The sequence below is a fragment of the Diabrotica virgifera genome, chromosome 4 (assembly GCF_917563875.1).
Source record: "Diabrotica virgifera virgifera chromosome 4, PGI_DIABVI_V3a".
Taxonomy (NCBI): Eukaryota; Metazoa; Arthropoda; class Insecta; order Coleoptera; family Chrysomelidae; genus Diabrotica; species Diabrotica virgifera.
The window spans coordinates 49,808,656-49,823,329 of record NC_065446.1 but is presented as its reverse complement, the minus strand read 5'-3'; the positions used below and the strand labels follow the sequence as shown (position 1 = coordinate 49,823,329).

The 14,674-nt window shown below is 35.0% G+C and overlaps 1 protein-coding gene across 5 annotated transcripts in view; it reads left to right on the top strand.

Moving 5' to 3' along the window:
* LOC114327458 (probable serine incorporator) overlaps positions 1-6,322 on the top strand; it is a 96,716-nt gene extending 90,394 nt beyond the window's left edge. For 2 of the 5 annotated variants that reach the window (XM_028276088.2, XM_028276085.2), the window contains 2 exons: positions 1,007-1,145; positions 5,853-6,322. In XM_028276088.2, the coding sequence (XP_028131889.1) occupies positions 1,007-1,145; positions 5,853-5,991 (278 nt within the window). In that variant the 3' untranslated portion in view covers positions 5,992-6,322. Of the gene's footprint in view, positions 1-982; positions 1,146-5,852 lie in introns of all 5 variants that reach the window. The other 3 variants (XM_028276087.2, XM_028276084.2, XM_028276086.2) reach the window with 2 other exon arrangements.
* Positions 6,323-14,674: the final 8,352 nt, after the last annotated feature.

Below are 14,674 nucleotides of genomic sequence, written 5' to 3'. Positions count from 1 at the left end.
AAAAAATGACAATTCGCAAATTATTTATCAGAGTTGACAGTTACTAAGCTACATTGTATCTTGGCAACACTAGATTATTGTTACGATTTCGAACTTAGTGCAAAATTTCATAGGGATTTATATAAAATTGGCTACAAAATTAAGCAGGATTTGAAAAACTTGAATTTTATTTCGTTTTATGAGGTTTTAGAACAAGCAAAACTTTTTATCAAGAATGACATTTTTCGGTAAAATCGAAAATAAAAAAGTTTTTCCTCTAGGGCACCCCAACCGTGGACACACTGTATATTGCGGATAATAATTTTCATCACTTTGTCGTACCCTATACTGTCGAATGCCTTCTGGTAATCAACAAAGCAAGCGAAAAGTTTTCTTTACACTTTCTTATCTTTTCACCAACAGCGTCACTTCAGAATTATTTTCCTACATCCTTATTGACTAAGATATGCTTCGCATTTATTATAAATTCTGTTCTGAATGATCCGCATAAGGATTTTTGCAGCGTGACTCATCAGTCGGATCGTTATAATTCTAGAAGGTATCTTTCCCAAATTTGTTTTTGTTCTTAAGGTTTCTTATCATTTCGTTATTTTCGTCTTCTATTATAGAAACACTTTTGGGCTTCCAGAGACCTGCAACCTCTTTTATTTTTTGAAGTAGTTCTCGGTTTTTGGGTTCTTGTTGAAATTGTTCTACCTCTTTGCACCTCTCGTTGAGTTATTACTCCTTTGCTACTCGTATATGTTTCACAATTTCCCTGTTGAGGCTTAAATATGCCTGGCGGTTTTTTCTCTATAGTAAAATATTAAGGCGGTCGTCACGAAGTACTTGGAAGAATCTAGATTGTTGCGACTTTTAGGCACCTTATTTATATAGAAAACAATTTAACACTCCAGAGATACATAATGCCTAGGGCCATTCGCTACTTTTAAGTTCTTTTATTTAGTTATTATTTTTCTTTTCTTGCTGTTTAAAAAATGAGAAGAACCCTATGCTCCTATCGCAGGTAACGATGGTGGTGAGGGCGGAGACAAGAAGGTGTGGGACAATGAGGAGGAAACTGTGGCTTACAGTTGGAGTTTCTTCCACGTCATGTTTGCTTTGGCCACTCTGTACGTTATGATGACTTTGACCAACTGGTATAAGTAAGTATTTAGATTAATATTCATACGATGTAGTATAGTAATTAACGTTAGTAGTCCGGTAACCGTGTTGTACGCGTTGTAACCGAGTAGATACTCGTTAGTGTAGAAACACACGAGCAACTATGCAGCGCTACTTTGTGGCTCCACAAAGTGGCTTAGACAGGCGATTCTATAGCGCGGACGACTAACGCTGCGAAGTGGCTCGTGTGGAAGGGTGTGGCGTTTAATTTAATCAGTGAGAAACAAAATAGTCAGTTTGTTCAGTTCAACGATGGATTCAGACAGGGAGGACCGCATTCTAGTGCTTCTATTACGGCGTCAAGTAAACGTCGCGTCGTGGAAAATGATCACTGTGGATGCATCCGATTACATTGGGCATATTATTAATTGGACAATACTATACATCGATAATGAATTAATCTAAAGCAGACGGTTCTTCAGAAGATATTCAATTACTGTAGAATGTTCACAGGCACCTTCGAAGAGCTTTATAGTTATCTTGAACATATTGAAAGAACCGATACAATCATGAGAAAACTATTTCTCATGAAGAAAGGCTTATGATATTAAGGCTATGGGTACTAATTCGCAAATATTTTACGTGTATCCCTACTTTTTCTGTCTTTACACGGCAAATTACGTGTAGTAAAATTCACACTGGTGTGGATATGTAAACATTACTAGAATGTCATTCTACTTGAAAATGTCATAATTAATTTAAAGAGATGGCTTTTGAATGTTCTTGGATAACTGTTATTTTTATAATTGCAAATTATTAATTCAGTTAATAAATGTGATAATTTTTTCACTAACTATGTTTTCAGTGATTGTAATAATTTATTTGTACAACAAAAACTAATAATCAATCGAGAAAACAGGAAAAGTGTTAAAGTGATTTTTTAATAATATGTTGTTATTTTGGAACGCTTACAATTTTGAACATCTCTAACAACAAAATACTTGGATCACAGGATATATCTGATGTATTCTCTGCTTGGATCTTTCACAAATAATACACAATAAATAACTTTTTATTAAGTTCACGTCTTAAATCAATTATTTATCAAATACACTATATATCAATAATATTTAATCAATTTCTCAAAATATTCCCGATGCAATGTCAAATATTTAAAATTGTCACTGATTGTCAGTGTCTGACTGACAATATATGCTGACAATATTATATTCGGTTGAGTGCGTTGTAAGACAAAGACAGATTTGGAAAATATTACCACGGCATTGTGTTCATTTTTTTCAAATCCTGAAAAAACCAATAAATATTTTTGAAAAATTTAAACGCAGAATGAAAGACTAAATTATTACCGAGGGCCGAAAGTCCCTTAGAATAAATAAAAAGTTTATTTTGAATGAGATATTTGAATTTAAAAATCACACTAAATTTTCTCTTAGTTTTTTCACCCCTGTAACTTATTAAAATAAACATTGTAGAAGTTCTCAGGGACTTTCGGCCCTCGCTAATAACGTAATCTTTCATTCTGCGTTTAAATTTTTCCAAAATACTTATTAGTTTTCTCAGGATTTGAAAAAAATGAATCCCCATTTGAATAGCATTGCAGCCGAAAATACGTTCCGATCCTCTTAATGAAAATATTTCGTTCAACCAAAATAAAGGTTCTAGAAATTGAAATTAAAAAAGTTGCTAGAGTAAATAACGAAGAGCAAAAGTCACAACCACATACCACAGGAAACAGTGACAGACTGGTAGATCTTGTATAGTTTTTCCGTTATATCTTTGCCACAAACGTCATTATTCATTTGCAAACAAGTTAAATCAAAACGAATGAAATAAAAGAGAGACGTCGTCCCTATTTTATTTCATTCACAATGAACTCGCATATGCATCCCATTCAACATTTAAATCAAAACATTAAGAGAAACTTACGTCAATATGTTATATCATTGATATGTAGGCACTGTCAATGTAATAATTAGGAAATGGCTATTATCGGTGAACGTTGGGCGTATTTTAAAAAGTTATATTGGACATTTATATTTAACTATGTTATAATATATTTAACACAATATAAGTTATAAATTCCAATAAACACAACAAATGCGATAATGTCACTGACACTGAAAATGATAAACGTCAAAATTTATAGTAAACAAGGTATCAGAGACAGTTTAATTTACCGGTACTACTTTCTGTGAGTGAAAAAGGGAACTAGTATAAAAAGTAATTCTGAATAATTTTAAAAGTAATTCTAAATTTTTGAATAATTTCATGCATGTGCAAGATATATTGGAAGAACTATATCCGTTATTTTGATATTTATATAAATATCAAAATAATATATACAGGGTGTCCCGGAAAAGAGTGCGTTCCTTTAAGGTATGGAGAGAATACACAATTTGGAACAAAAAAGTTATATACCATTTTTTTCTAAAGTTAACCGTTTCCAAAAAAAGATTACATTGTTTTCCATATACCTGTATTTTAATGTTTGGCAATTTTAATAAACTGGCAACATCGTACACACTACGGAATAATAACAGATAATAAGAACTCGTTTGTGATTGTGATTTACAGTATTTAAAATAATCCAACCTAATAGTAGGTAATACTTATGTATTTACTATTTGTTTACTAAAATTATTTTCTTTTGAAATGTATTCAAATACCTATTGCATACTTTTAAACGAATTACGCATCTTTTAACATAAAAACACATCTTTTAACTGAACTAGTATTATGTATTTAGTCAGGTTTAAATGTGTTGAATGCTGAGTATTGCTGAGGGCTTTAACTGAATTACATAGTTTTAATAGTTTACAGTGGAACTTAAATACACCAGATAATGTCTCAGTAATTTGTTTACTTGTGAACTGAAATAACTAAGTTGTACTTACTTGAAAATAATTATTATACCGAATAGATGTTTCAAGTAACCTTTCACAAACACCATTCATACGACGAGAAATACCGGCAAAACATTTTGAAAGAAATTAATTATAGTATGCCTCTCCATTTAGTGATCTGCCATAAATAATCAACGTAATAACATAATAGGTAATACACTCACGATTCGAAAACATTTTCGGCATTGACACTAAACAGTATTCTTTAAAACTATCTGTTTACTATCTGTCTTCTATCTATTTACATGGGACTGTCTATGCTTAAATTTGCGTACCGCACATAGTTGTCAGATTTAAATTTGCATACCAAAATGTATTTTAATTTTTTGGTCAAACGGTTGCATTTAGAAAAAAATGTTATAAGAGTTTTTTGTTCTACATGGTGCCTTCTACCTATACCTTTAAGGAACGCACTATTTTCCGGGACACCCTGTATATAAAGTGAGGAGTTCGTGCACTTTCACAAAATTGTAGACTATAAATATGTATCATACAAAACAACTAAAAACTTCGGTTGTATAATGGTATAAAAAGACTTTCACTGTCCCATCCCTAACATTTTATCATCTGTTAGATCATCTTCAGTAAATATATACCTACTATCCTTTCAGTAATTTAATTAAATTATATTTTTTCAATACTACCATATCAGGCAACTACCACTACTTGTTTTTTAACTTGTTTTTGCTAAACCGCTCTCTCTGTTATAAAACTTTTACAGTAATATATTTTTCACCCAATTCAGTCTGTTCACTCCAGTACCATCTGTAGATTTCAAATTATTAGTTAACTGATTCAAATAATCAGCTAAATTTATAAATTTTCTCTTCATTTGTTAACCATTACAACCTCAATATTGGCAACCTACATTACTCCTTTCATCTTTTACAACATTACTATGTATTTTATATTTTCCGTCTATAAGTTGTTTACATTCAAGCATTTTTCATTTCTCTTTTTATCTGAACCTAAATAAAACTTTCGTCTTTTTTTTTAAACTGTCATCAATTACGTCATTGACTTTATTATGAATAATATTTTTATTAACATAGCAATAATAACAGTTCTTTCTGTAACAGAGAGTTGCCTTTTAGACTTTTACAATAGAATCTAATTTATTATAGTTCAAATTCCACTTTAATACAGTTATTACCACCCATTCAGCTTAACTAATAATTTAAATTCATAAACTACAATATTTTTAAACTCATAACCAAAAATTGACTACCTGTCTTGTCATGTAACTTCGGTCTGATAAACAGATTGTCATCTCCTATACTCTTGTTGGTCTGTGTCCATTGAACTGGCAAGAACCACACGTTATCATCGAGCATTGAATCATGTTGCCCTTTGAGCACTTTTAAATGCATCTTTTAACATCGACTTAGAGTCGCTACTAACACCAGTTTTTCGAAATGTAAATCATATTTCTCGATGTCACCTATTCTATAAGGTTGCTAGTTTCATATACTAAGCAGAACGTAACTATTATCCACCTTTGTTCTTTAACTAGTCATAATGTTAACCTTTTGTATTCATTCTAACGTGGAAATACTTCGTTTTAGGCACTGAAGATGATCTGATCTAGATCGAAAACGTTTTGCGAATCCTTTTGGATGACTTTTTAATAGTTTTTCAATAAACTTTTTATACCATTATACAAACGAAGTTTTTACATATTGAATAATAAAATCAAATTTTATTAAAACAATTTTTTTTTCTATGTTAGCCTACGAACTTTTTAGCCCAACGATTATGATGTTGAAACAAATCTTATAGAAAACGATTTAAATTATAAAATATTGACATTCTTTTTGTTTTTAGTCCAAACTCCAATCTGGATAAACTTCACTACAATCCTGCCTCCATGTGGGTGAAAACAATTTCCAGCTGGCTCTGTCTAGGATTGTATGGTTGGACCTTAGTAGCTCCAGTAATTTTACATGATCGAGAATTTAACTAAATACGTCTCATTAATGGCATCTTTTATTATCTAGCCTAAGGGGCCTACACCCTTCTTATCTATGAAATATGTATGTTTTTATAAAGCTTTAACTGTATTACAAGTTTAAATATGCAAGATGCAAATTATATAAACATAAATTTTACAGAGGTAACTGATAATAGACCAAATTAAATTTTTCTCCGCTTATATTCATCAGAAGTGTGGCATTGTCGTCAGAAAATATTACGATATCTGACAAAAATAATATACTATAATCTTACTTAACTAATCGTTTATTGTTTTAATGTTGTTGAATAAATCATAAGGAAAAAATCCACAAGAAAATTAATTTCCTGTAGTTGGCTGTCTACCATAAATCACAAAAATTTTTATTAAAAAAATCCTTTATGAAAGGGTTTTTAACAAGAACACTTTCAGATTACATCCCAGATCGTTTTTGGAATATCAATTCCATTAACTATTTTTAATGTGAAATATGCCACAATTTTACTAAACAAATGATTTTATTAACGTTTCGACGTCCAAATCGGATGCCGTTGGACAAAAGCCACAAGAAAATAGCTTCAGAACAACATCAATTCTATCTTCAGGTGCTGCTACAAGCTTAAAGCCACATGATATATGACATGCTGTATGATATGTGACATGCCATAAAGCTAATGCTTAAAGCCACTAAAAATGTAAGATTAAAATATATGTTTTATAACATTTAAAGGATTTTTACCCATATATTTTTAGTGGTTTCACCGTGTACACCTTGTAGCAGCTCTGAAGATGGAATTTTCATTCCGAAAACTTTCTGGGATGTAGCCCAAAAGGATTCTTTTTAAGCACACCTTTTATAAATGATTTTTTTAATAATTCTTTTAGTCATAAAGAGGTATAAAGGTTCGATTCTGAACACAACGGCAGACCGCAGCGACAGACTTACTGGTTCATTGAAACGAAAAAAGGCGATGGACTTTCCCAGCTAATTGAAATAATATTCGAAAATATTACCTCAATCATCTAAGATACCCATCGCTACACCCTTAGCTTAGCTCAGTCTCTCAAGGTGTGTGTTCGTCTTGTCCTAATCTTAGAAATGAACTATTAAAGTTTGGAATGAAAGCAAACACAACAATATTTTTAACTAATCATGTTTTTTTTTTTTTTTTTTTTTTTTTTTTTATTATCAGCATCAACCACTTTGGGTTATTAGCTGTACTGTCATTGATACATGGTTACTTAAATCTAATAGCATTTTGATTAGGTATTACATAAGTTCACATTTAGGTAACAATATCATAATTTACAAATTAAGAATGGGGTTTATAAAATGTTAACAGTGGTTATAGTTTGTTTAAAACATTAATGTCTTTCAAATAATTAAACAAATGCGTAAGCTTACAGTGTGATCCTAAGGCTGCTTTTATATTGAGAGGTATGGAGTGTTTTTGTCTTTCATTAAGATATTTAGGACACTCTATTAATATATGTGTTACATTGATGTCGCAATTACACAGGTCACAAATAGGGCGATTTGACTTGGAGATTAGGTAGCTGTGAGTAAGTCTGCTATGCCCTATGCGTAAACGATTTAGCTTCACAAACAGCTGGCGATTTAGGTCTATCTCACACCAAGGTTCAATTGAGGGCTTTATTGTGTGTAGAGATGATTGTGAAAGATTCCATTCGTTTTCCCATTTGTTTAACACTTTTTCTTTAAGGAATGGTTTGTAATCGGAAACAGGCACTAAGTTCACTAACACTGAAGACGCACTGTGTATTGCTTCTCTGGCATGGAAATCTGCTTTTTCGTTTCCTTGAAGTCCAATGTGTGATGGAACCCATATAAAGCTTACTTGCTGCATCGTGTTCTTCAGTAAATGTAATTGTTCTTTTATTAAAATACTTATAGGATTACTTGTATATAACTGTTCTATCGTATGTAATGCACTGAGAGAGTCGGTAATTATGACAGATTTTTGAATTTTTTGAGTACGAATGTGAATGAGGGCTTGCATAATTGAATATAGTTCTCCAGAGTAAATACTGCAAGTGGAAGATAATTTAAATTGTAATATATTGTTTGAATCTACAACTGCCGATCCCACACCATCAGCAGTCTTAGATGAATCTGTATAAATATAACAATGATCTGGGAAAGAAGCAAGTATGTTGAGAAAAGATTGATTAATTGTTACATAAGGGGTATCAAGCTTATTGTATTTAGAAAGAGTTAGATCACATATTGCGGGAGGAAAGGTCCAGGGCGGAGGAGTTTGTAGTATCGGTTCGAAGATTTTAGTTTATTTCTGGAGCTGAATTTGTCGAACAATCACTATCTTGATAAGCGGGATCGTCTAGCATTTTTTCGATTTTGTTTATTAATTTAGTGCATTTGGTTTTCATGCTTTTTTCTGTAAAATATGGCTTAATTGTTGTTAACATGTAAATAAAATTGGGTATATCCGTTGTGTATGTTTGTAATAAACTAATGGGATCAGTCGAGCTAGTATAATTTTCAAAAAAGTCAAGTGTTTGTTCATATGTTAAGTTAAAATTATTTGACGTATCGTGAAATACTGTTTTTGTTGGCATCATTATTTCCTGAATTGATCTGGTAGATTCAGTTTGCTTTTTTTGTTTCTTTTTGGTTTGTGTTGGTACTTTAAATTCTTTATTTAATTCTTCAGTGGGAGATGGAGTAGTATTAATTTCCGAAATTGTTCTCTTATTGGTCGTTGACTGATCCTTAGATATACAATTAGTTTCCATAATTAATACGGGGGGCATTAAATTAGTATCTGTTTGTTGGTTAAGTGAAGGTTCGGCATTAGAATTACCGACTGGATGATTTGGTTCCATTTCTAGGGGTGATGGAATAGACTTGGGGGATTCTTGTGGTTGTTGTTGTATTGGTTGTTGTTGTATTGGTTGTTGTTGTTGTATTGGTTGTTGTTGTATTGGTTGTTGTTGTATTGGTTGTTGTTGCATTGGTTGTTGTTGTATTGGTTGTTGTTGTATTTGTTGTTGCGGTTGGTGTTGGATATGAGAGGAATCGTTTTGTTGATTATGATTTGAACAATTTGCTGCAATGTGACCTGTGTTCTTACAGATAAAACATGAAGGTTTATCTAAACTTAAATATATGCGATACGAAGTTTGATCATATGTCATTAAGAAAGAAGAGGGAAGGTCTATATCTGCAAGTGGTTGAATATAAGTTTGTCTTCTAAAACTGAGGACGTGTTGAAATTCTGGAAGTTGACTACCGATTCTAAGGAAGGTTAAAGGTGACATTAATTTAAGACCGAATTTGGTTAACTCATTCTCTATTAGAATATGTGGAATAGAAGGGCAAACACCCGATAGTAACAGTCTTTCGTTTGGAGTTATCAATTTTCGTGCTTTTAGATTTTCGCCTTTAATTGTTATTTCTGCTGGACCGGACATAAATTTTTCCACCAGGGATTCGCTGGAGAGATAAATACATATTCTGTTATTTGATAGCCTTGATGAAAATAAAATATTCCGTGGATGAACAACTTCACCAAGTGCTATTAAGTACTCTTCTATTTTAGTATCAGGTAGCGAATTAAATAAAATTGCTTGCAGCTTTGAAGGAAATTGAATTGAAGAAGCATTGTTAAGCACAGTTGAATATGAGGTTTTGTTTTGAGGTTGTTGATGATCTTCAGTCATGATTGTTGACAAATTAGTTAGGTCGGATCTGGTATCATTTGGTATACTCATTAGTAATTATGAACCAGTTTCAGAACCAGAACTAGTTCCGAGAACTGGCCTTTCGGCCGTCACTTAACCTTACAAACGGTATGCTTTGTAATGTTTTGAATAAATAAATAATAAAAACTCACTGGTTTATTCCGTAAGGTAACTGCACTATATACTATTACTTTTTGCTTATTTTCAAGTTTATTTGGATATAAACTACTTGAAAAAAGATGATTTTTTGGGACTGAAATGTAAACACAGTTTGTGTTACCATGTTCAGGACCGGACTCCAATGTAATCATGTTTATTTTTCGATACTTACTTACTTTCCGTGTCCGGAACACCAACAACTTTAAATTCTGTATTTCCAGTGATTGGCCACATAGATGGCCCTGTCATTTGCTATAATTAAGTCTTGTTCTGTGCAGGTCTCTCTCATCTCTGTGCATGATAGTATATGCCGGCTGGTCTGAACCGCGCCACAGTCGCAGGTATCGTCCTCCTGGTATCCCCATTTTTTCAGGTTACTAGCACAACGTGAAACGCCGGTTCTTAGTCTGTTTAGCGCTTTCCAAGTCGGATACGGTAAATTGTGTCCAGCAGCCATTTCCTCCGAGGGAGGAAAATGTGTCGCGGTAGCTGACGCTTGCCATAGGTGTATTCGGCGCGTCTCTGGCACTTCGGGGATGGATCTTGATGTTTTCAGGAAGCTTTTCCGAGATCTTAGTCTGCTTGGCTGAGTTTGGTGGTCATATAAGGGGTGTCTTCGGTCCGTCTCCTGCTTTTTCCGTTCTACCTCTGACGTGACCTTCCTCCTGATAGGTGGTGGAGCAATTCCAGCAATGGGGTATACCTCTTCGATAGGTGTCGGTTTCAGGCAACCCGATATTATACGGCCCGTTTCATTTAGAGCCACGTCGACGTTCTTTGCGTGAGTAGAGTTTGCCCATACTGGTGCTCCAAACTCGGCGGCCGAAAAACATAATGCCAAGACAGAAGTGCGGAGAGTGTGTGGTTGTGCTCCCCATTTTGTACTAGTTAGCTTGCGGATGATATTATTTCTGGCACTTACTTTCTTCTTGACATCTTGACAGTGGTATCGGTAAGACAGAGTTCTATCCAGACGGACGCCAAGGTATTTTGGCGTCTTGTTGTGTTCCAGCATCTGACCACGCCATTCCACCTCCAGCGACCTTCGGGCATGCTTGTTTCTCAGGTGGAAAGCACATACCTGGGTTTTTGTGGGATTGGATTTCAGATGGTTTTTATCATAGTATAGAGCTAAGTCTCCCAGGGCATCTGTCAGTTTCACTTCGACTTCATTGAAGGTTCTTCCCTGAGCTGCCACCGCTGTATCATCAGCGTAAATGAATTGCCTTGTTTGTTGGTGTATGGGTTGGTCGTTGGTGTATATGTTGTATAGAATCGGCGCGAGGACACTTCCCTGTGGTAGCCCATTTTTTTGGTCCCTCCACCGACTGTTCTTGGACTGGAGCGTTACGTAGAAGCGTCTATTCTGGAGGAGACATTTCACTAACCTTGTTAGTCGGAAATCCTTTGTAGTTTCGTAGAGTTTTGCGAGTAGCCGTTGATGGTTAACTGTATCATAGGCGGCAGTTAGGTCTATGAACGCTACTCCTGTTATTTCCTTCCGTTCAAAACCATCTTCAATATGTTGGGTGAGATTAAGAATTTGACTGCAGCAGCACTTTCCGGGCCTGAATCCTGCTTGTTCTGGAATAATTTTAGTCTCCACATATTCTGCGATCCGGTTCAGTATCATTCTTTCAAAGGCCTTGAAAAGGTGGCACAAGAGAGATATAGGTCTAAAACTCTTTGTATCCGCCGGATCCTTCCCTGGTTTTAAGAGGGCTACCACTCTAGCTTTTCTCCAGATTTTGGGGATTTGTAATGTACGGATGCAGCAATTCATCATTTTTACGAGCCACTCTACGGTTTTTAGTCCAAAGTTCTTTATTTGCTCTGTTCGTATGTCGTCCAGGCCAGCCGCTTTATTATCTTTCATTTGATGGATCGCGCCTCTCATCTCCTCTAGACAAAAAGAGGTACCTAGAACATCTCTTTCTTCGTCGATATTCCGTTGAGCTCTCACCTTGTTCTTTCTTGATGTCGTCTTACCGTTCATTAGAAGATGATGGGCTATCTGATCGGGTGTGACTTCTGTCATGTTGACTGCCGGAGCAGCGGGATCGTTGCCAAGATTCCGAATCAGCTTCCAGGCACGTCTGCTGTTTTGTTTCATGTCCAGACTCGTGACCAGCTTGCACCACCTTTCCGTTCTGTTGGCGGATATCGCATGTAACATTTCCTCCCCAGCCTGTATTGTCGCTTCCGAGAAAGGGTCATCTTCATATAGCTGTTCGTATCTTTTAAGTAGGGGTTTAGATTCTTCATTGAGCCCCGCTATGTACTCAGTTCGACAACCTCTAGGGATAAATTTCCATGATACTTGCTTTACGATTTCTACAAATTTATCGTATGAATCAGGGCAAGGTTCTAGCTGGGAAACTTCTTGATCCAATGTTTCAGATAATTTTTCCCATTTTGCTTTAGTAAAGTTGAACCTTCTCTTGAAAGAAACAATTTCGTATCTGATTGCCGCGTTGTAAAGACAAATTATTGGTCTGTGCTGTGTCTTTGGGAGGGCGCTTCCAACGATTTTTGTCACCTGGTCTGCAATTCTGTCGCTGACAAATATATTGTCTGGGTTGTAACCTCTGCGCCATCTTCCGCTGTTGAACGACGCAGGCTGCTTTGGATCGTGAATAAGTTTTAGGTTCATGCTTTCAGCCCATTTTTCTAGTTCTTCGCCATTGAAATCTGTTTCGTTGTAACCCCACGCGACACTGTGACAGTTGAAGTCACCCAGTACGAATTTGATTTGCTGTGATTGAAAGTTATTCGGTTCCTCAAAAGCAAAGTCAGCGTTTGGTGGTTTGTAGATTGACGTTACTGTACAGGAGTTTATCTCCACTGTGAGGATCTCGATGTCATTTTGATCTGTTAGAGATGTGGATGCTACGTCGATATCTGGTCTGACGAAGACTGCGCTACCATATTGGTCGTGTGGTCTCTCCAGTATGAGCTTCATACCCCGAATCCTTGGTCTGCGGCTTGCAGTATCTCTATGGGTTTCTTGAACCAGTAGAACATCGACACCATGTTCTCTGCACATATTAGACAATAGGTCTTCTTTATCTGCTGATAGTCCTTCAATATTAATTGAGGTCGTCATCAAAAATGGCCTTGATAAAGACCGTTTTGATTTTGATTGCATCTGTGTTGTTGGTGCACCGGTGTTGAAAGGATTAGCCGACATTACTCGTTTCCAGGGGACGCCCGATTGTATTCACAAGTGATCACAATCTACGTGGAGGCTCCTTTCATGTCCCCTATTTTTCGATAAAGATATAATAAAAATATGACTTAATAAATGCATTAACAAATATATTCAAATTCTTGCCAGAAACTAACAATTTGTAGATTACACTGATGGCTTTGGTATCTGATTCGATCGTAACTTCTTGATGTCGAATGGTACAGCTGTTGACTTCTCTTGACCTGGGCTCGATGGATGGCCTCAGGTCAGTGCAGCTCTAGTTTACTGGTGGTGTTGGTCGCTGCAGTCTAGTTGCGATGCATCCTGTCGACTTTGCCTGAAGAGTAGCATCACCGGTGATGAAGGCAGGTGGCTCCCGAAGGGAGAAAGGTGATTTCTATCCAAAAACCCAAGAGAAAGATCGTCTAGAAATAAAATGTTTTAATCTTGAAGCTTCTTTGCCTTTTATGCCATTACCACCACTATTTTGAGAATTGAAATGACAGCGTGAACTGTAGGAAGTTAGGCATGTTCCGTATTAAAACAGATACTCACAGAGTAAGAATATACGGGGTACGTTCAGTATGATGATTTAGATTTTAGATGAAAAGAGATATATTAAATAGAGGATGATAAAAGAGGGCGACAAAGAGTTTTTAACGAAGAAAACTTTTAAAACACATAGAAGAAAATTATTGTTTAAGAAAATAAAGTAGAATAATTATTTAAAAATAAAATATCAAAGATGTGACGTTTGTAACGTTGCATCATATGGTTTCCTATGAGCTGTATGTCGAGTACAGCCGCAGTACTGCTCCAGAACCAGTAGTGTCGCCGACCGCAAAGTGATAACACATATGTTTGCTGGTTCCAAATGAGTTTTTCACAACTTCATTGGCCATTGGATGATTTTTAATGAGTATTGAATAATTTCCTTTAAATCGTCTATTTTTAAATACAGCCTTAGTCGACTTTATTTTTCTTTTATAACGCAAAATCAAAAAATCATTGTGATCTTCCATCAACAAATCTGTGGTCTCAGGGTAAAAGTTCTTCAGTCAAGTTTTGGTCATTTTGAATACAAAGAATAAAGTATACAGAATATACGGCGGAAATAATAATAGCTTTGTTCCAGCAGAATGTTGAACTGATTCAGGATCGTACTGAGCGTGCGCTTTACATAAAACGCGTTCCAGCAACGAGAAGTTAAGGATTATAAATTCGCGGGGATTGTTGATTCTGTGTTCTAGCCCAAAGAACTTTTAATTCCGAATCGATCTAGAATCGTAAATTCAATCCTCGATTTTAAACTAGATTTTTAGTTCGCACATGCGTAAATCTTGATTAATCGAATGTCAATCGTCATTGTTTATTTTTGTTATTCTATAATATGTCAGTAAAGTAGTAAAGTGTGTCAGCTTTTTCTGTATTGTGGAAATAAGAATTACTCCTTGGGAAATACTTACATAGTAGAGTGTTTATCTAAGTAATTTGAGAGCTTTAGTGAAAATGGAAGATTTCGATTCAGATCTGGACAGTTCAAGTAGTGATGAAGAATTATTATTATTATTAGAAAATCATCAAGAACCACGCGTTAGAAACAAAAATTATATTGAAGTAATT